This window comes from Antechinus flavipes, chromosome 3 (assembly GCF_016432865.1).
Source record: "Antechinus flavipes isolate AdamAnt ecotype Samford, QLD, Australia chromosome 3, AdamAnt_v2, whole genome shotgun sequence".
Taxonomy (NCBI): domain Eukaryota; kingdom Metazoa; phylum Chordata; class Mammalia; order Dasyuromorphia; family Dasyuridae; genus Antechinus; species Antechinus flavipes.
The window spans coordinates 576,112,834-576,140,746 of NC_067400.1; the positions used below are offsets into that span (position 1 = coordinate 576,112,834).

The following is a 27,913-nucleotide window of genomic DNA, read 5'->3' on the forward strand; positions in this document are numbered from 1 at the left end:
GTGTACGTGGAGAGTAGGTCATAGTCTGGATGAGGGAGTTGAGATTAGGACAGCGAGTGGTAAATTGTGGGAATTGAATGAACCACATTGACTCCATTTTGTTAACCAGTTTGTGAGAGAACTCAATTCCCTTTCTATTATAAGTTTAGTCCAAATTCTGTCTTGTGAGAAAGCTTTATTCAATTGTGGGAATTAGGGGAAATTTTTATTCCATTCTTTGAACGGAACCTTGCGTGACTGGGAAGCTGGACCACCTCTACCTGTTGTTCAGAAGTCCTGGATCTGAAGGTCGATGCGAGGAATTTTCTCACAATCTTTCATCTCAGCAATCCATGTCTTATCTGAAAACTGGCCCCTTACCGGTCAATTTTTGTTTTCACGTTCCTTTGGATACAGACACTTGGAGAAAGTGAGACACGTCTTTTTCTGATTTTGGAAAATTGCACCTGTTCACTCTCCTCCCAATTTGGAAATTCCAATTTCTTCCAATTAGAAGTCGAATCAGCTAATATTGTATTGTTTCCTTTAAATTAATTGGCTTTATTTGATTTCTTTTAACAGATAAAAAAATCTGTCTTCTCATTTATTCGGGGTCCAGCACTAAGCTGAGGAAGGAGCCTGGTCCCGATTTGTTGTTGACATGCAATGCTTAAAAACTGAACCTTTGTTTTCTTAGACATTTCAGCTTTTATCTGCTCCGTGTATGTTTCTTAGTGCTGAATATGGTGTTCTCCACTGATGATGACGTTAATCTGGCTGACTTCCCAGGGATCGGCCCACGTTGCATAGGGAATGGGTTTTCTCTACCAAGGGCAAATTTTCAAGTTGATATAATCATGGTACAAAATAATGTACCTTAGAGGATGTCTTAAAATGTTTAGAGAAATGCAAATTATGGCTTTCTGATTATGGGGAAACCAGTCTGAATCATGGCCTTCCTTTGCCTTTAGATCTGGAAAAATTCAATTCCACAAACACAAAGTGCAAAACCCTTTTAGGATGCTGAGTTTCATAGCACATGTAGTAATACTTCCCTGTAACTTTCAGTCAACACTTGAAATTAATTCAGGCTATTCACTGGAAGGTCAGATACTAAAGCTGAAACTTAAATTCTTTGGCCACATAATGAGAAGATGGAATTCATAGGAAAATATTCTGATGCTGGGAAAGATTGGACGCAAAAAGAAAAGGGGATGACAGAGGATGAGATGCATGAAGAGCTCCATGGAAACGATGAACATAAGCTTGGACGGACTTCCTGTCCACAGGATCACAAAGCCCCGGACACAACTAATGATCAACAATAATAACAAGTTGACTATAACTAAAGTGTTTCATAACCAGGTCAAACATTGCCCTTTTGCAGCCATGTTTACACTAACAGTTCAGTAAGCATTTATTTACACGCTTGTTGTATATAAGGTCTTGTGTTAAGTATTAGGAAAATAAAGAATAACCTTGTCCAGTCTTTAAATAAATATCAAAGACATGAGTAAAAAGCAAAGACGTATAGATCCTTATGCAAGGAAACACAGGTTGCCTCAGGTATCACCATGGCTTCATGTATTTCTGGAAAGAAAACAACAATAATAGTTGACATTCGTATGGCACTCACTATGTGGTAGGCACTAGGCTAAGCACTTTACAAATAACTCATTTGTAAAGCCTGGGGCATTAAGTGTTGTTATTACCCCATCAGTTCATAAAAGCCTTCTCGGGTTTCTCTGTAACCATCCCTTTTAGTATTCGTTTATTCCATCACATTTATAACTCGTTCAGTCACTCCATAATTGGAACCCCCTCAGATTCCCTTCCTTTGCTCTTGAAAAGAAAGTTTCTGTAACTTTTTTTTACCTGTTTGTCATTTTCTTCCTTCTTTGATTTCTTTGGGGGTACCAAAGACCCAAGCAATGATATTACACTAATGCACAAAGGACATGCACATTTTAATAACTTTTTGGGCCTAGTTCTACTTTGCTTTCCTGGATGACTGGAGTCCTTTACAGCTCCACCCATAGAGTATTAAAATACCTATTTTTATACATCCCCTCTGGCATTTGTTATTTTCCTGTTCTGTCAACTTTGTCAGCCTGATGAGTGATGTGAAACCTCCAAGTTACTTTCATTTGCATTTCTTAATAATGATTTAGGGCATTTTAAAAATATGACTGTTGATAGCTTTTGAAAATTGCCTATTCTTACCCATTGACTCATTAATCAATTAGAGAATGATTCTTAGAAATCTGAATCAGTTCCCTGTGTACTCTTCATTCGAGATCCACTTGATCTTTATCATTTTGTCTCATTTACTTTTGACTTTTTGGTGATAAGTTCTTTCTACTTACATTGTTGTAGTTAGTGTGAATTATTTTCTTGGCTCTGTTTATTTTCTTCTGCATCAGTTAGTTCATATAGATCTTTTCATGCTTTTCTATATTCATCAATCATTTTTTCCAGCAGTAATATTCCATCACATTCATGTTCCACAGTTTGTTTTGTCCTTCCTTATTTGATAGATATCTACTTTATTTCCAATTCTTAGCTATCACAAAAACTGCTGCGATAAATGTTATTTTTTTCTGTTCCTTTAGACCAGGGATGAGGAGCTCTCTGCCATGGAATGGATCATTTTGATATTTATATCATCTGCCGGCCATACAAAATGATCACCTAATAGAACTCAAGCAGGGAGAGGGGATTGTATATTATAGATTTATTGTCAATATTTCTCCCTGAAACTCATTTAACTTTTCCTTTGGGTATTTATATAATATGCCATATGTATTTAGGATTTTTCTTTATTCATTGCCTATGGTAATTTTCAGCAAAATAGTTTTCCTATTTATCTCTTTTAGTTAAGTCTGATTTTTTTTTTTTTTTGCTTTGCTTTGAGTCATAATTTTGACCATCATCTTTTTAATTCTAGCATGGCATATTTGCCTCTGCGCATTTCAGTGTGTTCCTTGAAACCAGCATACAAAGTCTTAGATATGAAACTACTGAAATCTACAATTGCACTGCAATTGTAGATTTCAATTTTTTTAAATAATAGCTTTTTATTTTCAAACTATATGCAAAGATAACTTTCAACATTCACCCTTGAAAAATCTTGTGTTCCAAATTTCTCTCTCTCTCTCTCTCTCCCTTCCCCTCACTCCCTCCCCTAGAGAGTAATCTAATAGATGTTAAAACACACAATTCTTCTATCCATATTTCTGCATTTATCAAGCTGCACAAAGAAAATCAGATCAAAAAAGGAGAAAAAATGAGAAAGAGAAAAAAAGAGCAATTAAACAGCAATAAAAAAGATGAAAATATTGTTAATGATCCATAATCAGTCCCCATAGTCCTCTCTCTGGGTGCAGATGGCTCTCTCCATCAAGTCTATTGGAATTGACCTGAATCACCTCATTGCTAAAAAGAGCCACTAGACTTTAATTGTTTTAATGGCTTAAAACTGCATTAAGACTTTTGAGACAATCTACATTATAAGAGTCTACTTTCTGATATATCCTACTATAGTATTCAGTCTTAAAGGTCAATGGATCATATTAATATTGATTTTAATTGTGTATTTCTCTCCCATTTTATTCCTTACACTTTCCTAATCTTCATTTTCTATTTTAAATACTGAACTGAACTGAAAAGGAGTGAAATTCAGAACCAAAATTCCAGGTTTAGTGTAATCTGCTTCTGTTGCCTTTCCCATCTTTCTTCCACTTAGAGACAAATAACAGACTTGTATCCTTTCTAGCTTTTCTTTTAAGTGCTTCTTCAAAATCCACCCTTAGAATTGTTTTACTTAAGACATTAAGTATCTTTAAATGATTTCCTTTATTCCCTTTGCCTTCTCTTTTTATCTTTTAAATTATTTTTTATTTCATTAAATATTTCCCAAGTACTGTGCTAAGCACTGGGGGTACAAATACAAAAAAACAAAACAAAACAAGACAGCACCTGCCTTTAAAGAGTTTACATTCGTTTATTTTTTTATTTAAAAATTTTTTTTCCACTTAAAAATCTGTTCTTTTCTTCCCATTTCTCCCCATTGGAGAAGAAAAAAAGAAAAGCAAAACTCCAAATATGTACAAACAAAATTTTGAATGGCAACGTCCAGAGAAATCTGGCTTATTCGCTACCCCCTGAGCAGCTCCATTTCTTCCCATCAGGAGGTGGATGGCATACTTCATCACGAGTCCCCTGGAAGGGTGGCTGGCCATTTTATTGCTCAGAGTCCTCAAGTTTTTCAAAGTTCTTTGTCTTTACAAAGTTGCTACTGCATAAAATGTTATCTCTGGAACCTTATCTTCTAACCGGGAAAGACAAAACACAAGTGGGAGGAAGGACAGGGTTCTGTCCTGGCTATTCTGACCTAAGGAATGATGGACAGAACCAAAGGGCCCCTGGTTGACATGCCCTTTTCTGGGCCTGGTCGTGGTGGTTTAATTCCTGTTCCTAGAGCAGAATCTGGGAGGCTGTGGGGTGCTCCAGGGGCAAGATGGCACGAAGATGCCAACAGCAGTGAGCTTCTGGGCCGGGCTAGTGGAGCGAGCCTTCGTCGATGGAAGCCCAGGTGGGCTCAGGAGCAGGGAGTCTGAGGATGGCCGGACTCACTAGTGTGGGAGCCGGAGCTGTCCCCCCTCCGTTCTCAGCTATACCCTAGGACCAACAGGGAGCCGGGAGAGTCCCCTGTGGAATCCTTCCTGTCTTAGTCCTGGTAAGGGAGCGCGGCCTTGTCCCTCATCTGAATGGTCTGCGGGAATGAAACTCCTCCACACACTCATAGCTGTGGTCACCGTAGGGATCTAGGGTCTCCTTGTTCCTGACGAACTCCTCCTCAGGATTCTCATAATCATGGTCAGAGTCGTCGGCAGATTCTCTCTGCTCTGAGCCGGCCCAAGGAAGGTGAATAAACAGCATTACTTAGTTCTGAAGGCTTGGGGGTTTCTGGCTCATCTCTACATCTGGCCACATCCCCCTTGCCTTGCCTCCCTACCCGGCCCTCCGGCTTAACTTCCCACCCCCACTCCATCTGCTCTTCTCCCTTCGTCTGAGACGTCTCCTTCCAAGAAACCACCCTGGGAAATCTTCCCCCTCTTCCTTCCGCCCCTTGGGCCCCTTCAGGGAGACTTCCAAAACTGAATTCTTTCCCACTACCACAGAGCTCCCACGCTCTTCTCCTAAGCGCTATCTCACACCACACTGAATGTTTCTTTGTTCAGCATTTGTGTGAGATTTAGCACTGAAGGGGCCTTTCCTCATTAAGGCCAGGAGCCGTTACATGGCTTGCAGAAAGTCAGTGTTAAAAAAAAAAAAAGTCACTTGTTAAAAACCAGACTAGAACCTCGGACTTCTGATTCCCAACTCCCAACTGTGTGTTGTGTGTATATATGTCCACATGTGTGTGTCTGTGTACATGTCCTAGAAATCAGTGTGATATGGGAAAGATTCCTTTCTCTGTGACTCCCAACCCCCCCTAGTTAATGTAATTACCCTTTACCTCACAAATCCTGGTCCCTTTGTATTGCAATAGAAGATCTCGGCCTGTCCCAGCCCCCAACTGGATCTGAGCCAACTCGGGCCAAAGCCCCTCTAGCTAAATCTCCCATTATAAAAGGGCCACGCTGGGACCCCCCAGAGGTCCCAAACATGCTGGCCATGTCAGGACTCTCTGTCCACTGGACCCTCTGTCCGGTGTCCTTGTTATCTCTGCCTTTGCTTATACTTTAACCTTGCTTCTAAACCCCATAATAAACCTCTTTTATCAATCTAGCTCTTCCGGCGATAAATGTTTTTATTGGGGACTCAGGCTGCTACCAGACCTCATTTACCATCTTATTCTTGTGCTGAATCCAAGGGGGTTGCAGAGGGGGCTCTATTTGACTCCCTGTACTCCAAACCTGCCTCTAGACCTCAACTAAACCCTAATTTCATTTAGGTACCCCTATCTAGACCTCATCAAGTGCAGGTCTAAGCTTTAATAGCTTAAAACTATTGATATAATATATGTACATATATTTATAATACATAGGCTATTCCAAAAGTCTTAGTGCCATTTTAAGCTTTAATAGCTTAAAACAGTCATATTTTAATATGTGTAAATATACATATAAGTAGAACAACATTTATACTATATATATATATATGCAGAATACTGCAAAAGCTTAGGGCTACTTTAAATTTTAATACCTTAAAAAGGCACTAAGACTTTTGAGACACCCTGTGTATATGGTTTACCATATGGATTTGCCTTTCCTCAGTTCTCCAGGTTCACTGAGGGCAGGTCCATTCTGATTCTCTGCTCAGTCTAATGTCACAGAGATAATGACAGAGGGGCAAGATGGACATCAAGTGATACCAGTATTCAAAAGCCTGAATCCTTCTGAACTCTTAGGTTCCTCATTTGTATAATGGGGGTAATACTTTGACCCATCGGAAAGCAGGAGGTTAGTGTAGACATAGGACTCGGTTTTACTGAGAGGCCATCCGATTGTCCTGAGTAGGCTTGAGATGCTCTAGACTAGAGCAGGCCTTGTTAACTTGGGGCCGGGAATTTCTTTTCTCAATCATCTGGATAACTGCATTTCAGTGAAATTGATTTTCTTTGTAATCCCTTGTATTTTTATTTTATTCATTTAAAAACAATTCTGAGAAGAGGCCTTGGTATTTTTATTTTTTGTGTTTAAAAGCATAATTCTGATAAGGGGCCTCAGTAAAGTGCCAAAGGCACTGTTGAGTAAAGAGCAAGGATGAGTCTCCAGCTGAGAGGGGACCCATTCCAGGCTTGGGGGGCTCAGGCCCTTACCTGTTCTCCCCCACTACTTCCCATCCCCAATAATCCTGGATGGAATTGCATGGAAAGGAGGAGCTTTGGGGTTCATCCACCTTCCTGGGGAGCCCCAGGCAAGGACATCATCAGTTGGACCTGTGGTCACGGGTGACGTACCTGAGCTCTTCATCAGGGGCTTGGGGACTTGGCAGAATTTGGACTTTACGCTATACAGGTTTGAGCAGCTCTTGGAGGACTGCGGCAAGGACCAGGTTCTGGAGTTTTTGATGGCATCTTTAGGCAGCTGCTTAGAGGCCTTTTTCTCTGGCTCTGGGAGTTGATTAGGCTGTGAATGGGAGAGAAGAGCTGCCAAAATCAGCCTCAGCCCAAGAAACCAGGCAGCAGGCCTAATTAAAGGCAAGCGAGCGGGTTAATTAAAATCAGGCGATGAAGTCTCATAAACATGCGAAAATCAAGGGGGCAGGAGGTGGGTCTGCCCGAGGGGATTTCAGGAGGAAGGGGGTGATTTGAGACAGGTTAGTGGTGGGGCAGAAGGGGACTGGCAGGACCCATTTCTCACAAATCTGTGCTCTGAGGAATCCTGCTGATTACTCACAGCTGTAGGCTCAAAGGAGTGGGAGGAGGAAAAGGATAAGGGAAGAGGAAAAAACAGGAAGAAAGCCCTTTGGGAAGTCAAAATTGTTGATCCCCTGCTGTGTGATTCTCTCCATACCTCAGTGGTCAAACTCCCCAAAAGCTGGCTTCTCTCGCTCAGTTGCCTCTGCTTTCTCCCCTCACTCTGTGCTCTGTGATCTGGTGTTTGCTCATCATTTGCCTGAAGCCAGGGACCTACTAGTCACCAGTTCCAAGGCCTTTCTTTTTCAGCCGTCATTCTTGACCCCCCGTTCTGCATTCGACACTCCCTCCTGGATACCCCCTCTCCTCAGTTTGGGGCTCTCCTGTTCTCTGGCTGCCCCTTCACCAGCTCTGCAGCCTCATCACCCACAGGGTCAGTCTTGGTTCTTCCTCCGTCCTCTCCCTGCTAGCGCAATCTCATTTACTCCCATGGTCTCCACCATCACTTTTGCATCCCTGAGAGCCAATGGGTATGGCCAGCACCTCACTTTTCTCTCAGCATGTCCAGGACAGGATTCATCTTTGCCCTGAAGCCCCCCCCCCCCCCGACTTCTGCTGTCCAGGGCATCGTCCCATCCTGTTTTGTCTCCTCTTCCCCCTTGCATTTCCCTCACATACCCAGTCTGGTGTTCGACACTGCCATCTCTCTATTCATGTCTCTCGTGTCCAATCCTTCTGCCCCCCAAAACCACCCCCCAGCTCACGTTCGCATTCCCTCCTCCTGGGCTTCTGCCCCCTTCCAGCCCATCTTCCATCCAGCTGCCAAGGCAGTTTTCCCCAAGACCTAAGTATGAGACTCACCTATTCCCACTCCAGCCACTCCCTATTAAGTCCTCCCCTGTCCTTCATAACCTCCTCTACTAGGTGACACAGTGGTTAGTGCTGGGCTTAGAGTCAGGGAGACACATCTCTGTGAGTTCAAATCCAGCTTCAGACACTTCCTAACTGTGTGACCTTAGGCAGGTTACTTAAGTCTGCCTCAGTTTCCTCATCTGTAAAAATGAGCTGGAGAAAGAAATGGCCTCTAAGGCCCCTTTCAGCTGTAGAGCTAGGATTTTGTGACTTCTTTCTCTCCCCATCTCCATTCAGTTATCAGGTCCTTTCAAGAGGATCTTTTTCCCATCTGTCTCCTTTCTGTTCCCAGTGCCGGCAGCCTACATTCTCATCCCCTCTCCTTGGCACTAGCCTCTAAATGTGTCTCTTCCCATCATTCGTGCTGCTACCAGAGAAATCCAATCACTGCCATTAAACCCCGGGCCAGGGGGCCTTAGGCTTAGAATTTGGTGGGACCAAGCTTATATAGAAACTAAGTTAAGCTATGAACTGAATTAATCCAGGTGGCAAAGGGGGAATTATACCTCTCCCAGGTGTCAAAGAGAGAATCTTTAATTGTTTGTTATTGCTATACCTTTGGACAAATATTTCTTTATAAAAGTCAATGTGGGGGAATGGAACGGAGATGTACCAGAAAATCCTAAAGGGAGAGGTGACATGAAATAGACTGGTCTTTAGGCAGTGAGGATGCAGTAGTGGTGACATTATTCTCTCAACTTAGTTTTTTGACTTTCCACATATTATCCACTTCACCCCTTACCCCAGGATTATTCTTTCTTCACTCCTCTGCTTGCTAAAATCCTTTCTCACACCACTCCATCCCTTAGCACTGTCCCTCTGAGATACTTACCTTGGCTGAACGGCTACTCTTTTGCTTGTTTTTGGGGGGCCTGGGTGGGGGGCCTGGACGCCGCAGTCTTGAAAAGTCCGAAGTTTGTAGTAGAAGGCTTCTGTTAATTCTTCCACTGTGGAGATTAACAATGGCTCCTCTTGCTCCCCCAGTGGCTCATTGACCACCACTACAGTCAGGTCTAGCCATCTGGGGGGGATCTCAAAGCACATTCTAGGGTCAGTGGATAGACTGATGATCAGGAAGGGCTCTGTGATCTTCTCCTCCAGCTGGAGGCCAAGGAAGGAGGGCAGGGGGTCCTCGGCAAGGGAAGGGTCCTTGCCCAAGACCTTGACTTCACAGGGCAGAGAGACCTGGGTGATCAGGCTGGCCAGACTGTAGCGTTTGCCATCACTCATCTCTTCCACAAAACCACAAGAGAAGTAGAGGGGCAGCAAGAGCTGTTCTCTTTCCTCCCCTTCTCCCTCTTCCTCTTCCTCCTCCTCGGCCAGATCATTCAGCCGGTTACAGACCAGAACCTCCCCACTGGGGCCCTGCTCCTTCCCCAGCACCTCCATCCGGTCACCTCTGGAAAGGGAAGGGGAAGTGGAGTCTCCGGCCTCACCCTCCCAGTCCTGGGTGGCCACTACATGGAGAGGGAAGCCGGGCTCCAGAGCGCCCAGGAGGTCAAAAGCCGTATGGAACTCTCGGGGCCGGCGCCTCAATTTGCCCTTGTAGGCTCCTGAGATGAAAAAGTGTCGAGAGGTTTTTCGGCCCCTGCTGGAGGCCAGTACCCGCCACGGAGGGGAGGCTGGGCCGTGGACCACGAGCGTCTGACCCTTCTTCAGGGACCTATGAAAGACGGGAGGGCCGTCGGGGACCTCCAGGACCTTCACCCGCATCGGGAAGGGCCCACCCTGGGCCAAGACTTCGCTTAGCAGCAAAGGCTTGATGAAGTGCTGAAGAAGGTGTTCCGAGGAGCCAGTGACGTCCTCCACATCCACCTCCAGGGTGGACGGGATCTTCACGATGTTCCTACGCACTGTGGAGGGAGGTGAGGGTTAGAGTCCGGCCCTGTGAGCCTCCCTCTGCCGACCAACCCAAGCAGCCTCTTTTCCCCTCCCCGCCAGGCCCAACCCCGAAAGTTCACTCCCAGGAAGCCTCAGCGGCTCGAGCTGGTCTTGCCTTTCTCTCTTTTCAGAAGGAATGGACCAATGGGCAGAACTTTTGTCTGCAAGAGGTAGAAGGATCCTTAGCAAGCCTGGAATTCAGGCTAGTCCCACCAACTCATTTTAGAGGAGGAGAAACTGAGGCCCCGAGCCATCTGCTCCAGACCCCTCGTTACAGATATGGAAGCAGGTCCAAGAGCACTCTCGGTCTTGGGGTACAAGAGAGCTCAGTCTTGCATGAGGGTCCTCAGGCTCGGAATCCCGTGTCCTGTGTCAGGCTCCCTAGGTCCCTCCCTTATCTCAGGGGTCAGCCAGACGGGTCGGATGGATTGTGACCACTGTGCCGGCTCCTCGCTGCGGGGTCAGCAGAGCTCCTGCTGGTGGAGCTGCCCCGGATTCAGAACCTTGTCTAGTTTCCAGGTTCCAGAAATCCCTACAGACATCCACATTGCTCTCTCTCTCTTTTCCTCTACTCACTTTCCTTCTACCTTTTCTGGGAGGCTTGGAAGGATCACCTCCCCCCCAATCTGAGACCTCTCCAGGACCCTCTTCCAGACTCACTTTCATTCACAAAGCTTCTTCACCACAACACAAATAGGGAGGAAGTGCCAGGATCACTCTCGCACTTACAGAAGAAAAAACCAAGGTTTGGAGAGATAAAGCAATGTGGCCATGGTGGGCAGAGCTCTGGGCCTGGTATGGGGGAGCCTAGCTGAGTGACTCTGGGCAAGTCGCCTCACCCTGTCTGCCTCAGTTTCCCCATCTGTAAATCGTGGGAGAAGGAGATGACCAACCACGCCAGTATCTCAGCCAAGAAAACTCCAAATGGGATCATGAAGAGGCAGAGATGACAGACAACTGGAATGCTGGACTACACTGAGACTGGCGTAAGGGAGGATAATTAGAAAGATGCATGGGTCCCAGCATGGCTAGCCATGGAATACATTACACATCCAAAGAGAATTTACTCTGGGGTCACTACTCCAATATTACCCCAGACCACAAGCTCACTGAGGGCAGGAAATGTCTTTTGCCTCTTTTTGTATCCCTGATGCTTAGCACAGTACCTAGCACACAGTAAGTGCCTAAAAAATGTTTATCAACTAGTAAATTTTCATGTCAGCTCTTCCAATACTTTAAGAACTTGAGTACTTTCTAGTTATGTGACCATAGGCAAGACTTTGTTTTCTTCATCTGTAAAATGGGAACAATAGCAATCATATCTATCCCACAGATTACAGGCTACATAAAATGTTTTGCAGACCTTTAAAGGGCTATTTAAGCGTTAGCAGTAGCAGACATGCTCACCACCACAGCTACTCGGCCTTTCAGAGCAGATATCCCAAATACAGGGTTTTTTGGCTGCCAGCATTTGGGAATTGAATTCCCCTCCTATCTCAATTCTTTGAATTCTGGAGGTCTAAGTAACCCTGATTCCTAACTTGGTCAAATCTCTTTCTTCTCTCTCTTGGGTCCTGATCCAGCCCCGACCTGGCTTTCCCGAGATGAAGGCTGGGGATCATTGGGGAAATTTCCTTATTCAGCAACACCAGTGAGCTCCTTCCTAACTCGCCTCTGGGTGATGCTATGTTGTGTGCCATCCACGGGAGATGCTCACAGGATGTGCCCCACAATGGAGGAAAGCCGTGAAATGTGTTAGTGGCGAGGGAACCTGGGAAGAGGCACAGAGGCTGCTTCCCTGGGACCAAGCTGGCAAGGAGAATGCTTGCAGGGGGGACGAGGAGAAGGTGGGAGGCTGCATGTAGAGCTGGAGCTTATTCCGCGTGTGAGCTGTCCTCCCCTGGCGTCCCCCCTGCAGTGTGGAGGACTACGCATTCTAGGACTGGAGCATCTCCCACAGGAAGCAGGTCCCAGAATTGGAAAAGCAAGTGATGGTAAAGTTGCGATCAGACCTGATGCTACCCATCTAAATTGTACCAGCTGAGCTTACATTCTCTCTCCTCCCCATCGCCAGAAGGAAAGGGAGAGTGCCGACAGCTGGCATTCAGCGTGGTGTCTGGATACCGTATGTTCTCTACCACTTACCAGCCAAGTAATTATGGCTAGTGACTTCTTTTTGGACTTCATCTTCCTCCTCTTAAAATGTATTCTATAGTTCTGGAACTGGCTACCCAAGGTTCATGGCATGAGAGGGCTTTTTCACCCTCCACACTTTAAGTGCCCTTTTCCAGCACTGCCCCCCCAGCCCAAGGGCTCCCTGAGACTCACTGTTCATGATGGCATCAATCTCGTACTCAGGCTGGAGGATCAGGGGGTCCCAGTGGAGAGCGGGGCAGACCAGGGGTTGATCCAGCAGAACAGGGTCCTGCAACGTCTGCAGTAATGTCTGTGGGAAGGCTGGTCCCCAGCTGTAAAAAGTCCCTTGCAGAGACAAAGGTAGGGAGGTGGTGGTTTTGTGGCTTCTTGAGTCCATCGTGCAGTGGGCGTAGTGGATACCCTTGTCCATCTCCACAGCTGTCAGCACGAGGGGCTGGTTCCTGGGCACAGCTCTGCCTGCCACTTGGATGTCATACACTGAGCTGAAGTACACAGGTAGTGCCCCGTTTTGGGGGGCAGCAAATAGCAGTTTGTTCAGAGTACCACAGAACTGAGGGCTGACGGTTGAGCTGAAGTAGCCTGTGGAAAAGGCAGCAGAGAATAGCTGTGTTACTTGTTGCCGGCTCAGGGTCCTAAATACATGGACTTAGCTTGTAAAAAGATCAATACAGGGTCTGTATCCCAAGGAAATCATAAAGGAGGGAAAAGGACCCCCATGGGCAAAAATGTTTGTAGCAGCTCTTTGTATGGTAGCAAAGCAGATATCCATCAATTGGGGAATGACTGAACAAAATGTGGTACATGAAGGTAATGAAATATTACTGTTCCATAAAAAATATAGGCAGTTTTCAGATGAAGAACCCAAACCTATCTATAGTCATAAGAAAAATGTTTTCAATCACTATTGATTAAAGAAATGCAAATTAAAACCTCTCTGAGCTAACATCATACTTGCCAGAAGAATCCCAAATGCTCAAGGAGATGAGGGAAAATAAGTACACTAATAAACTACTAGTACACTTGCAAGTTGGTCCAACCACTCTGGAGAACAATTTAGAATTATATCCAAAGTGCTATAAAACTCTGCATACCCTTTAAACCTGAAAAACCTATACTTCAATGAAATGAAAGAAAAAAGAAAAGGATCCTATGTATAAAAATAATCATAGCAACTTTTTTGTGGCAAGGAATTGGAAACTGAGGGATGCCCATCAGTTGGAAAATGGCTGAATAAACTGTGGCATATAACTGTTAAGGAATACTATAAAAAATGACAAGCAAAATGCTTTCAGAAAAACCTGGGAAGGCGTATTCAAAGTAAAGTGAGCAGAACCAGGAGAACAATGAATACAGTAACAATAATATAATGATAATTTAATGTGAAAGAATTGGCTACTTTGAGCAATACAATGATGCAAGGCAATTCCAAAGGACCCAGTGATGAAAAATACTCTCCATCTCCAGAGAGAGAACTGGTGAATCCTGAGTACAGATTGAAGTGTGTTTTATAAACTTTATTTTTCTTGCTTGTGTGTGTGAAAATATGTTTTCTTTCGCAAGATGGATAATATGGAACTGTTTTTTATGACTTTACACTTGTTTTCTCAAGAGGTAGGGGAGAAAATTTGGAACTCATTTTTAATGAATGTTATTATTTTAAACTTAATTGAGAAAATTTAATGGAATATATATGTTCATATATACATATATACATAGTATACATATATGTGTATATAGAGATATGTGTGTGTATGCATATAGCCTTCTAGCTCATGTGAGCTGGTAAAAGAATACCAAGTCCATCCTTTTTATCTTCCTACTTAAAGATCTACTGCCTCAGCTGGAGGGAAAATTTTCTGCAGAAAAGCAGAACAGATCCAGGTATAGTTTAAGGGTCACAATTAAGTCACTGAATTATGTTGCTGAAACATTTCTTAGAATCCAGCTTCTTAAACTGAATTGTGACCCATATGGGATCCCATAACTGAACTGCAAAACAGTGACATTATCAGTGAATGTTTGATTTGTAGACTTAATTCATATCTATATATCTGTGTCACATAAAAATTTCTCAGGTTAAAAAGGTCACAGGTGGAAAAAGTTTAAGAAGCCTTGCCTTAGAGGAACCAAAGTATGGGTTGTTTTGCAGAGGTAGCTACAGTTTGGGAAAGAGAAGGGGCAGCAGGACAGAGAAGAAGGCTTAGGACAGGGCCATATAGATTGTCCCTGAGCAGCCCTGACAGACCTTAGAGCATCAAGGACACTATGAAGAGAGGGCCAGCTAGGGAGGCCATGTCAACTGTCCAGATACACAAACTCAAGAGACACACAGAAAGGATTACAGGGAAACCTGGCGGTCATTTGTCCTAGTGTGGCAGGGCATCTGGCCACTGTCAGCAGCCCCAAGTCCATCCTTTTCACTCCCAGAATTTCTAGATATGAGATTAAAGGCTGAGAAGGTCTTCCCACCCCAAACCTATGTCTGATATATCCTTTGTCATCCTTCAAAGCCCAGTTCAAACTTTTCCTGATTCCCTTACTTGGAAATGACTCTTATCCATCAAGTCTCACAGAGTATTACTCTGCAGTTTTATATTGTATTTATTATGGATTATTCTGATAACCCTTACCAGCAGGTAAGCTTATTTGAGTCAGCTAAGGGGCATGGTATGTATTGTGCTGGAGCTGGAGTTAGGAAGCTCTGCAGTCAGTCCAATCCTGTCTCCAACTCTCTGGCTCAGTTTCCTCATCTGTAAAATGGGGATAATGATAGCACCTATATCCCAAACTTGTTGTGAGGGTCAAATAAGATAATATTTGTAAAGTGCTTTGTAAACCTTAAAAAGCTACATAAATGTTAGTTATTATTATCATTAATCATTATTTTTCTCAGAATATGTGTCAAACTCCCCAACCAAAATAAAGGCTGAGACATGTATCTTTCTATTCTCCCAATCCCTAGCAGATATTCTGCAAATAGCAAGTGGTTAGCAAACTTTGCATTGGTTTCAGTCATGTATGTATATATGTATGCATCCATTAAATATAGGAAAGTGAGCACAGGTTAAGATTTGGTGCAGAATTCTTTAAACTTTTTTAGGGTCCTGGCCCTTTTGTAAGCCTGGTGAATCCTAGCTACCCTTTCTCAGAATACTGTTATTAAAGATACAATATAAAACCCATAGGATTACAAAAGAATCTAATAATATTGAATTACAGTTATCAAAATATTTTTAAAACACAAGGAAGTTGACAGTCCACAGATTAAGAAGCCCTGGTTTAGGTGAATGGGAAAAAGGTAGTGGGGAATGGAATGGGGGAGACGTTTCCAGGTCACCTGGGAAATCAGGAGAGAGCTCAGTGATGTGGCCTGTTTTGGTGTTTTCACAGATCACTTTCTTGAGCTTAATCTGGATAATTTTTATGAGGTCTCCAGTGGACAAACAGCACTCACTCCCAGCGAGTTCATAGATAGAACCTATGGAAATAACAACAGTGGCAACAAAATATTAATACATTTAAAGGTGTTTTGAGGCTTATAAAATGATTGACATATGCTACTGCATTTGATTCTTACAACAGCCTTGGTAAGGCTATTGTCACCCTAATTGTGTAGTTATGGAAACTGAGGACACATTGTATGTAACGACGAGATTATGTGATGAGCAACTGTACTGGACTTGGCTCTTCTCAGCAATGCAGTGATCCAAAGCAATTCCAATAGACTTGTGTTGGAAAGTGCCATATGCATCCAGAGAGAGAATTATGGAAACTGAATACGGATCAAAGCATAGTATTTGTTGTTGTTGTTGTTTGCTTCCCTCACCCCCCATGATTTTCTCCCTTTTGAGCTCGTTTTTCTTGCACAACATATCAAATGTGGAAATAATGTTTAGAAGAAATGTTTAATCTATATCAAATTTCTTGCTGTCTTGGTGAGGGTAATAAGGGAAAGAGACAGAAAAAATTGAAACATAAGATTTTGCAAAAGCAAATGTTGAAAATTATCTTTGCATGTATTTGGAAAAATTTTTTTAAATTTAAAAAAAAAGAAAAGAAAACTGGGGCCAAAGAGTTTTAAAATAAGTTGCCCAAAGTCATATAATTATTGGGAAGATCCAGGACTGGAACTCTGACCTTCTGATTCCAGTCCAATCTTTTTCTTGCTCCCCAACATTCTTCAGTTTTCTCCATTCAGTTGTATCCTGAGTCTCAATCAGTCCTCAACCCACTTCCTACAGTCTTGACTGATCATCTCCCTTATGGGATCAGAACCACCCAAACAAGAGCTAATGAACAGGCCTCTTGTTCTCTAATTCATGTCCAACTTAGTTGACTGGAAAGAGGAAGGAAACAATACTATATCAGAAACTCTAGATCTCTCAATTCCCACAGAAAGCAAAAGTTCAAGTCAAAGGGTAAAGGTAACAAGTCAAAACAATTCAAGAAACAAAGTAAACCATTCAATATCAACCCAAAATTATACTAAAAGGCCCGAGAAGTTAAAGAAATGGGTGGTAAGAGAGAAACCCAGGAGAATATGGAAAATATCTGATCACATGCAAGGTCAAGAAATCCAATACACTCAAAATACAAGGTTCAATTAAGAGAGAAAGTGAAGGTTTAGGCATCAACATAATAATCAACTGCTTTTTGTCAAGGAAAGTAAAGGAAACTAGCTTCTTGGAGCGGTGTGAAAATAATGGCCATAGGAAAAAAATAGAAATAGTTCATAAGAGGTCACGTCCTTCAGCCTGGCTCAGGAATTACTATCTAGCAAAGCGTATTGCTAGCTTCCTCTAATACATAGCATATATATCTTTTGATATGATGAGATCTATAGGACCACTACTTTTTTTTTCTTTTTGCTGAGGCAGTTGGGGTTAAGTGACTTGCCCTGGGTCACACAGCTAGGAAGTGTGAAGTGTCTGAGGCCAGATTTGAGCTCAGGTCCTTCTAGCTTCAGGGCTGGTGCTCTATCCACTGCGTCACCTTGCTGCCCCCCACTACATATGTTGATACTTTATACATTCACAGTTTGTATCACTGAAAAAAATTAATTGAAGCAAAAAAAGTTTGTTAGGAAGTGGCAGATATAAAGAGCTGATTTGATTTTTATTGATAGTACTGATTTGATAATTATGAAATGTTTCCTGAAAGTTCCATAATGTTAAGACTGCCTTTGTTGATTATCACAAGTTTTAACTCAGTTTTGTACATAGGGTTTATTTATGTCCTGCAAATATACAAAATAAGTTTAGTGAGAGTACTATTTGATGTTGATGCAGAAAGCTGTTCTGTACTTAAAACACATCACCAAAACAATAGTGCCAAGAACAGATGCTATAAAATGTGTCATTTTTTTCAGGAAGATAGTCTGTCCTCGTCCATGATCATATCTCTCAAATATAATTAAGTATGGCTTCCAAATTAAAGAAGGAGTTGAAATTCAAAATCTCTTATTAATATATCATTAAATAGTGATGATTTCAAACTATATGGTTCCACCAAAAGACACATTAGGTAACGCCTTCATCTTGTGGAGTGTTTATCCAATAATAACAATGTCATTTGAATTTTTAAGTGTAAAATTTTTAACATACACTGAAGAAAGACAGAGACCAAAGGCTTTGAGCTCCAGTCTGGAGCTTGAATAAAGGAAGAAGACAATACCTATAATTATCTGAATCTTCTCTAGGCAATATATATCTAGCATAAAAATGTCACTGTAACGTCCGTGTCTTCAATCTTACAATCAAAACTGAATGAGAAAAACAATTTTAAAAAATTAAAACAATTTAATCAACAAATTTGAATAACCTCTAATCAATATCAATCTTCTTGTATGCTTTTGGAACTATAAAATGAATCCTAACAAATTGGCAAAATACCCTTACTAAAACCAGCACAATATTAACATGAAACTAGGGCAGCTATGGAAAGATTAACACTTCCTCATCATAAAGGAGGAAGCTGATTATTAACATTCTTAGCTACCTCCACCAACTCTTCATCATTGGTCTCCTTGCTATTCTTCTCACAATACACTCCATCGCTCACCTTTAGGTATTTTCACAAGCTTTGGAGTAGTATCTGTAGTAGTAGTACCTGGAGCTCTCTTCTTCCTCCTGTCCACAACCAAACCTTCACCATCCTAATATCCCTTTACACTATAATCCTATATCTCTCCTCCCTTTCAGAATCAAACTCAGAAAAAAAAACCAAACTAGCTACACTCAATGCTTTCATTTTCTCACATGCCATTCAATTTTCTCTCTTACCCTTTGACTTTTTATTCCATCTCTTCCAACTGTTTTCTTTTTAAAAAATAATTTTCATTTTTTTTTTAGTTTTTACATCAACTAGCCTCTCTGCTGTGTTCCTTCTCCTTTCTTCCCCCCAAATCATTTCTTATATTTTTAGAAGGAAGAATTTTTTTTAACAAGACTGGTCAACAAATTCCCAACAAAAAAAATCTTCTATCATATACCCTGACCTTTTCTGAGGAAATCTCCTATTTCTTCTTTTTTGGGTTGTTTGTTCTCTAATTTCATAAGATGAAGTTTCAATCATTTTGTGATTATTCTTTCTATTTATGTTATAATTATTTTGTATATTGTTTTCTTAGCTTTGCTTATTTCACCTTGCATCAGTTCATATTTTTTAAAAAAGGATTATGAACCAGACACTATATTAAGCATTCAGAAAACAAATACAAGCAGAAAGAGAGAGAGTCCCTGCTCTCAAGAAGCTTACATTCAAATGGAAAAAGAGTACATAAAAGAAAACCAACCAGAGGAAGAGGCCTTAGGAGGGAAGTATGAGAGGTCCAGGGTTGGAATGAATTTCCAGGTAAGGAGGTTTCAGTGGTATGGAAGAACAAAATTGTACCACAACCCCAGTGGATGGCATTGACTTTGAAATTGTTCATTTCATTGAGTGAATGCCCATCAACTGGGGAAGGGCTGAAAAAGTCATGCTATATGAATATAATGGAATATTATTTTCTATAAGAAATGAGCAGCTGATTTCAGAAAATCCTGGGAAGACTTAACGTGAACTGATGGTGACTGAAATGAGCAGAACCAAGAGAACATTGTACACAGTAACAGCAAGATTATGTGATGATCAATTGTTATGGACTTGGCTCTTCTCAACAATGAGGTAATTCAAGGCACTTTCAGTAGACTTGGGATAGAAATGTCATTCACATCCAAAAAGAACTATGAATGCAGCTCAAAGCATACTATTTTCAGTTTTGTTTATTTGCTTCTTCTTTCTTGTGGTTTTTCCCTTTGGATCAGATTTCTCTTTTACAACATGACAAATATGGAGATATGTTTAAAAGTATTATGCATGTATAATCTATATCGGATTGCTGTTTGTTGTTTTGGGGAGAGTGAGAGAGAGAAAAAACTTGGAACTCTAAATTTTACAAAAATGGATGGCTTGCTGTTTCCCTCATTCAATTGTGAACTTCTTGAGGGCAGGGACTATCTTTTGCCTTTTTTTATATCTTCCCTTCTCCAGCCCTCCCCCACATAGCATAATATCTGGCACATAATAAATGCTTAATAAATGCTTATTCCTTAACTGATTGGGAGTGAATTGTTAAGACAAGGAGGCCAATTAGGAAGCTATTGAAATAGTCCATCCCTGTGGTGATGAGGATCTAAATTAGGCTTGAGAGAAAAGGACAGAACAAGGTGTTGTCCAGGTAGAATAAAACTTTGCAACTGATAGGATATAAAGAGTGAGAGAGGATGAAGAGTTAAGGATGGTGACTGGATTGTAGACCTGGGCTGAGACAATAGTAGTATCCTCTGTAGAAATGGGGGGAGGTTAGAAAATGAGGTGGGTTTAGCAGGGAAAATGGTGAGTTGTATTTTGAACAACTTATGGGGAGTGATGACGGCGGCGGCGAAGGCGGCGGGTCTAGGGTCCGAAGTCGGCGTGAGGATCGCCCTCTTCGCCGCTTTTGTAGTGACAGAGCTTCTCCCGCCCTTCCAGAGGCTTATTCAACCCGAGGAGATGTGGCTCTACCGCAACCCCTACGTGGAGAACGATCACTTCCCCACCAAGCCAATGTTTTTGATCGTGTCGCTGTGCCCCCTCTCCCTGATCCTTCTGGCCAAATGTCTGAAGAAGGCCGACGCGGCGGACACGAAGCAGGCGTGCCTGGCCGCCAGCCTGGCCCTCGCCTTGAATGGAGTCTTCACCAACACCGTAAAGCTGATCGTGGGAAGGCCGCGCCCTGATTTCTTCTATCGTTGCTTCCCAGACGGGCAAGCCAATTCTGAACTGGTCTGCACAGGGGATGAGGAGGTGGTAACTGAGGGCCGGAAGAGCTTCCCCAGTGGGCATTCCTCTTTTGCATTTGCTGGGCTGGCCTTCACCTCCTTCTACTTAGCAGGGAAGTTACACTGCTTCACTCCACAAGGCCGTGGAAAAGCCTGGCGGCTCTGTGCCTTCCTGTCACCCCTCCTCTTTGCAGCTGTCATTGCTCTTTCCCGAACCTGTGATTACAAACACCATTGGCAAGATGTGCTGGTTGGATCCATGATTGGTCTGAGTTTTGCGTACCTCTGCTACAGGCAGTATTATCCTTCCCTGACAGATGCTGAATGCCATAAGCCATTCCACTGCAAACGTAAACTTCCTGCTGCACAGGAGAAACTTATTGTTCCCCATTATAGGCTTGATGTTTAGAAACAACCTACCTCACAAAAGAGAACAATAAGAGCATCCCCTCCTGTCCTTGACTTATTCTACTCAGAAGACATGGAACAGTCCTTCTTTTTATCTCTGAAATGCTACAAGGGAAGACATGGGTAAAATTGAATCCTTTTATCTTCCTGCCTGGATATATCTGTAACAGTTCCTTTCTATTAATAAAATCTATTGTTGGAGAAGACCTTTTGAAACACAGAAGAATCAAGTTCATTGTGATAAAAGTGTGGATTTTTTGTTTGGTTTTGTTTTTGCTGAGGCAATTGGGGTTAAGTAATTTGCCCAAGGTCACACAGCTAGGAAGTGCTTAAGTGTCTGAGGTCATATTTGAACTCAGGTCCTCTGGACTTCAGGGTTGGTGCTCCATGCACTATGTGATAAAAGTGTTTTTGCATAGTTTTTTATAGTGATAGCTTCAAGATTACTATGGGGTGCCAAAGGATTGGTGACCCGTGGACCGGCTGGGGCAGCTGTTCACTATCCTTTCTGATAAGGAGCTCCTAGCTTGGTGAGATCTTATGATGGCTGCAAGGAATGATTTGGATTCATGCACAGTGAGCTCCAAAGGCAAGCTCCCACCTGGTCTGTTGCATCATGAACAAGCAGCTGGGGGCTATATCTTGAAGAGGACAACATGCTGGTTGTGGCTTCATAAAGACAAGACACAGCATTGCCTGAACTGGAACACATTACAGGTTGGGACCCCACTAGTTAGTTGAGCCCCTGGATTGGTTTACTTGAGATGTGTTATGTTTTCTTCCATCCAATAAAAGACTAGCCCTGATTTCTCCCTTAAAAAAAAAAAAAAATAAATAAAAGCATGTTTGCGTTTTAAAAAAAAAAAAAAAAAAAAAAAAAAAAAAAAAAAAAAAACAACTTATGGGAATTCCAAAATTGTCCAGTCTGTAAGAAAAACTCCTAAGGTAAAGCTCTGAACCAATTTATTAAAGGGTCCATGGCCCCCCTCTAATAAAGTAGATCTAAACTCTTCCTCATGATCTGAGATGTTCCCTTCCTGTAGGGTCTTAGTTTTATAGTGCTTGATATCCAGTCAATATAGGTGAAGCAGACCAAAAACATAGAATCTCATTGGGTTGATGGACTTTGTCCTTGACCATCTATGTCTACAAAATATGCAGACTCTTACTAATGAGTAGACCTTTACAGACCTATCTTGACCTTTCAGGAGGTTCTTCCAAGCTGATGAACACATCCTGTTTGTTCAAAATTTCTCCCTGATATAAGATGAAACCTCAGAGGTTTTTTTAAATTTATATTTTAAATTTTATTTTATATATTTTAATTTATAATTTATATTTCTTCTGATTGTTAATTACTTGGATTGTTAATGACCATTCTTTCATATGGTTGTTACTTGTTTACAATTCTTTTAAGAATTGTTTCTTCACATCCTTTGACTATATTTTGGATAGACTTTTAGTTTTGTTTAAAGAGCTTCCCCAGTGGGCATTCCTCTTTTGCATTTGCTGGGCTGGCCTTCACCTCCTTCTACTTAGCAGGGAAGTTACACTGCTTCACTCCACAAGGCCGTGGAAAAGCCTGGCGGCTCTGTGCCTTCCTGTCACCCCTCCTCTTTGCAGCTGTCATTGCTCTTTCCCGAACCTGTGATTACAAACACCATTGGCAAGATGTGCTGGTTGGATCCATGATTGGTCTGAGTTTTGCGTACCTCTGCTACAGGCAGTATTATCCTTCCCTGACAGATGCTGAATGCCATAAGCCATTCCACTGCAAACGTAAACTTCCTGCTGCACAGGAGAAACTTATTGTTCCCCATTATAGGCTTGATGTTTAGAAACAACCTACCTCACAAAAGAGAACAATAAGAGCATCCCCTCCTGTCCTTGACTTATTCTACTCAGAAGACATGGAACAGTCCTTCTTTTTATCTCTGAAATGCTACAAGGGAAGACATGGGTAAAATTGAATCCTTTTATCTTCCTGCCTGGATATATCTGTAACAGTTCCTTTCTATTAATAAAATCTATTGTTGGAGAAGACCTTTTGAAACACAGAAGAATCAAGTTCATTGTGATAAAAGTGTGGATTTTTTGTTTGGTTTTGTTTTTGCTGAGGCAATTGGGGTTAAGTAATTTGCCCAAGGTCACACAGCTAGGAAGTGCTTAAGTGTCTGAGGTCATATTTGAACTCAGGTCCTCTGGACTTCAGGGTTGGTGCTCCATGCACTATGTGATAAAAGTGTTTTTGCATAGTTTTTTATAGTGATAGCTTCAAGATTACTATGGGGTGCCAAAGGATTGGTGACCCGTGGACCGGCTGGGGCAGCTGTTCACTATCCTTTCTGATAAGGAGCTCCTAGCTTGGTGAGATCTTATGATGGCTGCAAGGAATGATTTGGATTCATGCACAGTGAGCTCCAAAGGCAAGCTCCCACCTGGTCTGTTGCATCATGAACAAGCAGCTGGGGGCTATATCTTGAAGAGGACAACATGCTGGTTGTGGCTTCATAAAGACAAGACACAGCATTGCCTGAACTGGAACACATTACAGGTTGGGACCCCACTAGTTAGTTGAGCCCCTGGATTGGTTTACTTGAGATGTGTTATGTTTTCTTCCATCCAATAAAAGACTAGCCCTGATTTCTCCCTTAAAAAAAAAAAATAAATAAAAGCATGTTTGCGTTTTAAAAAAAAAAAAAAAAAAAAAAAAAAAAAAAAAAAAAAAAACAACTTATGGGAATTCCAAAATTGTCCAGTCTGTAAGAAAAACTCCTAAGGTAAAGCTCTGAACCAATTTATTAAAGGGTCCATGGCCCCCCTCTAATAAAGTAGATCTAAACTCTTCCTCATGATCTGAGATGTTCCCTTCCTGTAGGGTCTTAGTTTTATAGTGCTTGATATCCAGTCAATATAGGTGAAGCAGACCAAAAACATAGAATCTCATTGGGTTGATGGACTTTGTCCTTGACCATCTATGTCTACAAAATATGCAGACTCTTACTAATGAGTAGACCTTTACAGACCTATCTTGACCTTTCAGGAGGTTCTTCCAAGCTGATGAACACATCCTGTTTGTTCAAAATTTCTCCCTGATATAAGATGAAACCTCAGAGGTTTTTTTAAATTTATATTTTAAATTTTATTTTATATATTTTAATTTATAATTTATATTTCTTCTGATTGTTAATTACTTGGATTGTTAATGACCATTCTTTCATATGGTTGTTACTTGTTTACAATTCTTTTAAGAATTGTTTCTTCACATCCTTTGACTATATTTTGGATAGACTTTTAGTTTTGTTTAAAGATATATGTGTACCAGAGAGAGAACTATGGAAAATAAGTGTGGATAACATAGCATTTCCACTCTTTCTGTTATTGTTTGCTTGCATTCTTATTTTCTTTCTCAGGTTTTTTTTACTTGCTTTCTAGATTTGATCTTTCTTGAGCAGCAAGATAACTGTATAAATATGTATGTGTATATATATATATATACATATATATATAATTAACATGAAAAATAAAGATATATGTGTGTATGTATGTATATATCTGCTTATATCAGATCCAAAGCTCTATCCACTTTGCCATCTATCTGCCTTTAAAAAAATATGCTACACAATTTGGAACTATGCTCAAAAAGTTATAAAACTGTGCATACCCTTTGATCCAGCAGTGTTTCTACTGGGCTTATACCCCAAAGAGATACTAAAGAAGGGAAAGGGACCTGTATGTGCCAAAATGTTTGTGGCAGCCCTGTTTGTAGTGGCTAGAAGCTGGAAAATGAATGGATGCCCATCAATTAGAGAATGGTTGAGTAAATTGTGGTATATGAACGTTATGGAATATTATTGTTCTGTAAGGAATGAGCAGCAGGATGAATACAGAGAGGACTGGAGAGACTTACATGAACTGATGCTAAGTGAAATGAGCAGAACCAGGAGATCATTATATACCTCAATAATGATACTGTTTGAGGATGTATTCTGATGGAAGTGGATCTCTTCGACAAAGAGACCTAACTCAGTTTCAGTTGATCAAAGATGAGCAGAAGCAGCTACACCCAAAGAAAGAACACTGGGAGATGAATGTAAACTGCTTGCATTTTTATTTTTCTTCCCGGGTTATTTATACCTTCTGAATTCAATTCTCCCTGTGCAACAAGAAAACTGTTCAGTTCTGCACACGTATATTGTATCCAGGATATACTGTAACCTATTCAACATGTAAAGGATTGCTTGCCATCTGGGGGGTGGAGGGAGGAAGGGGAAAAATCGGAACAGAAGTGAATGCAAGGGATAATGTTGTAAAAAATTACCCTGGCATGAGTTCTATCAATAAAAAGTTATTAAAAAATATGCTACAAAATATTTGCAGCCATACTTATAAGGTCGCAAAGAACTGAAAGCAAAGTGGATGCCTATATATAGGAGAATCGCTAAGCAAATTTTAGTATATGTATGTAAAGGAACGTTACTCAGCAGTAAGAAATGACTTGTGTGATAAATACAAATAGGCTTGGGAGGAACTGATACAGAGGGAAATAAAGAGCAAAGAAGTAAAGAGTCAAGAAAATAATGCACACAATGACCACAATATCAATAATACTAGAAAAGTCAAAAGTGATTATTTCAAGATTGCAAACTTCAAGCATGGCTCAAAAGAAGAAATTTGAGAAGACATCCCCAATCATACCTGTCTGTAGAGATGGAAAGTTCACAATTGTTATTCATTACCTATATTTTCAGGTTTTTTCCATTTAATTGATCAGTTATTTTGATTTTCCCTTCTTTTTCTTTTTTTCTCAAAAATATTGTTATATGGATGGCTTTCTGGGGGGCAAAGGGAAAGGGAGACTGAGAGAAATTATGATGAAGAAGAGTAACAAACGACATTAAGAAACTCATTAAAACTTTGGAGATAGCAGTTTCAGGTGAATGATAAAAGGTAGAAGCTAGATTGCAATTATATGTACAATTTAGAAAACACTTTATAATAATCCTTTAAGGTAAATAATACAGGACCCCATTTTACAGAAGAGAAAATCAACCATGAGAGGTATTTGCTCCAGAAAAGAAGGAAAGAAATGTTTACTAAGTTCGTACTACATGCTAAATGTTTTTACAAATATCTTATTTAATTGTCTCAAGAACCCTGGAAGTTGGATGCTATTATTATCCCCATTTCACAGTGAAGGAAACTGAGGTGAATTTGGTTAAGTGACAGGATCACATAGAACTGAGCCTATTTGACTTCAGGTGGGCTGCCTATAGCACAAGAAAGGTGTTGTAGGAACCTAGAAGAAACCAGCTTCCCTTGAGTGACCCCCACAGATCATCTATTAAAGCTGTGCCTGACCACAAATCCCCTCTGCAACATTTCTGACCAATGATCACTCAGCCTTGGCTTGGAGAGTCAAGTCAAGAGGAGCCCATCATTTCCTGGATGAACAATGAATTAATGAACATCTAAAGCATTTATTAAGTTCTGATAACTTTTCAAGGCACTGGGCATACAAATCCAAAAGTAAATTCAGCCCTGCTCTCAAGAAACTCACATTCTAACATGGGAGACCACATTAAAAACCAAAAATCACTAAGTTTCCAGTCTTACTGGGATGTACTGTCTCTACTTTTGGGGAAAACACAGATCTAGGATTCTAGGATGTCGGAGCTGCAATCATCAAAATCCTTTCAGTGATGTGAGTCTGAGCAGGAGAGGATATGAGAAAGAATTCATTTGGATCTACTCTATCCCAATCAGTATTAATCAATTTGATATGATTCCCTAGGGGGGGATTATAAATTTTACATATTAGACCCCAGACCTGGGAGGTGCAGGTTCTAAGTTCACTTGCTTAATCATAAGATATTAACTAGAGACTCTCCACCCTTTTTTAGTGACCAAGTCCTTGACAGAGGTAATTCAACTACATGGAAAGTCTCCCACTTTACTTTTGCACTTCTGGACCATTCTCTCTTGTCCAACATGAGACGGTGACTATCTTATGACCATTAGTCAGAGGAGATGCCTCATGTTTCTCCCAACCTATGACATCCTATCTCTGATGACATATTTGTGTCTCTTGAGCAAGGTCTATCAAGCAATGATTTCACCATGCCTCTTTTACATACTTGGGTAACAGACTTTATAAATACAGCTCCCTGGAAGATCATGAGGAAGACCTGAGATCCATTTCTCTGGAGGGAACCACGGACCCTTTAGTGAAGTGACACTGGCCCAGAGTTCTGCCTCTGTCTTTTACTGTAGATTAGACAATTTTAGTCCCAATGGACAGTCTCCTTATTGAGGTGGCAAGGTGGCAGGAGTTTGCCCAAAGTCCTCAGGGAGCAGAGGTGGATATACAGAAAACAGCTACTTAAAGATCACTGCTATTTCTACTCTTTTTGTCCCTCAGCCTCCATTTCTGAAGACCTTTTTCACACTTTTTGCCCAATAGTCCCCCAAACAGCCAGTTCTTCTTCCTCCGCCCATACTCTCCGAGATACCACAGCTTGACCTCCAACCCTTGATTTTCTCCCAGTTCTGAGGGATGCTGCCTTCATCCAGCTCAGTATCACCCTCTACTGTGGGCAGCTCTGCTCAGGAGGCAAGGAAGCCAGGCTTCCCTCCCTTTGGAACTAAGGTGCAGAAGCAATGGCAGACACCTTGGCTGAGTGACAGATATACCCATGGAGTAGAGGCCCCCCACTAGGTCTAAGTAGTCACACTTACTCTGAAAATACACCCCGGAGCATATCTTCAGAACTCGGGGGAGGGATGCTGGGTTCAGGGAACAGATATAATCCTGGAGGGCCACAGGCTCCATGGTCTTGGAACTCTGTTGGGTGCACCCTCAGTCAGCGATTCCAGTTGGAACAATGTCTGTTGTGGACTCTGTCTCCTG

The 27,913-nt window shown here is 41.7% G+C and overlaps 3 protein-coding genes across 3 annotated transcripts; 2 read left to right on the forward strand and 1 right to left on the reverse strand.

Annotated features, from left to right (window-relative positions):
• Positions 1–3,958: 3,958 nt before the first annotated feature.
• On the reverse strand, positions 3,959–27,913 carry THEMIS2 (thymocyte selection associated family member 2). The gene is given in 7 exon segments (XM_051988057.1): positions 3,959–4,886; positions 6,947–7,115; positions 9,090–9,142; positions 9,145–10,110; positions 12,467–12,874; positions 15,633–15,773; positions 27,742–27,913. Coding segments are annotated over 7 exon segments (1,977 nt in total). The 5' UTR covers positions 27,836–27,913; the 3' UTR covers positions 3,959–4,740.
• On the forward strand, positions 20,125–21,229 carry LOC127555617 (phospholipid phosphatase 5-like). The gene has a single exon (XM_051988058.1). The coding sequence runs from the start codon at positions 20,168–20,170 to the stop codon at positions 21,002–21,004; it is 837 nt and encodes a 278-aa protein (XP_051844018.1). The 5' UTR covers positions 20,125–20,167; the 3' UTR covers positions 21,005–21,229.
• On the forward strand, positions 21,547–23,066 carry LOC127553450 (phospholipid phosphatase 5-like). Its single transcript, XM_051984169.1, has 2 exons — positions 21,547–21,720; positions 22,479–23,066. Exons 1-2 carry the CDS (start codon positions 21,547–21,549, stop codon positions 22,839–22,841), a joined length of 537 nt encoding a protein of 178 aa, XP_051840129.1. The 3' UTR covers positions 22,842–23,066.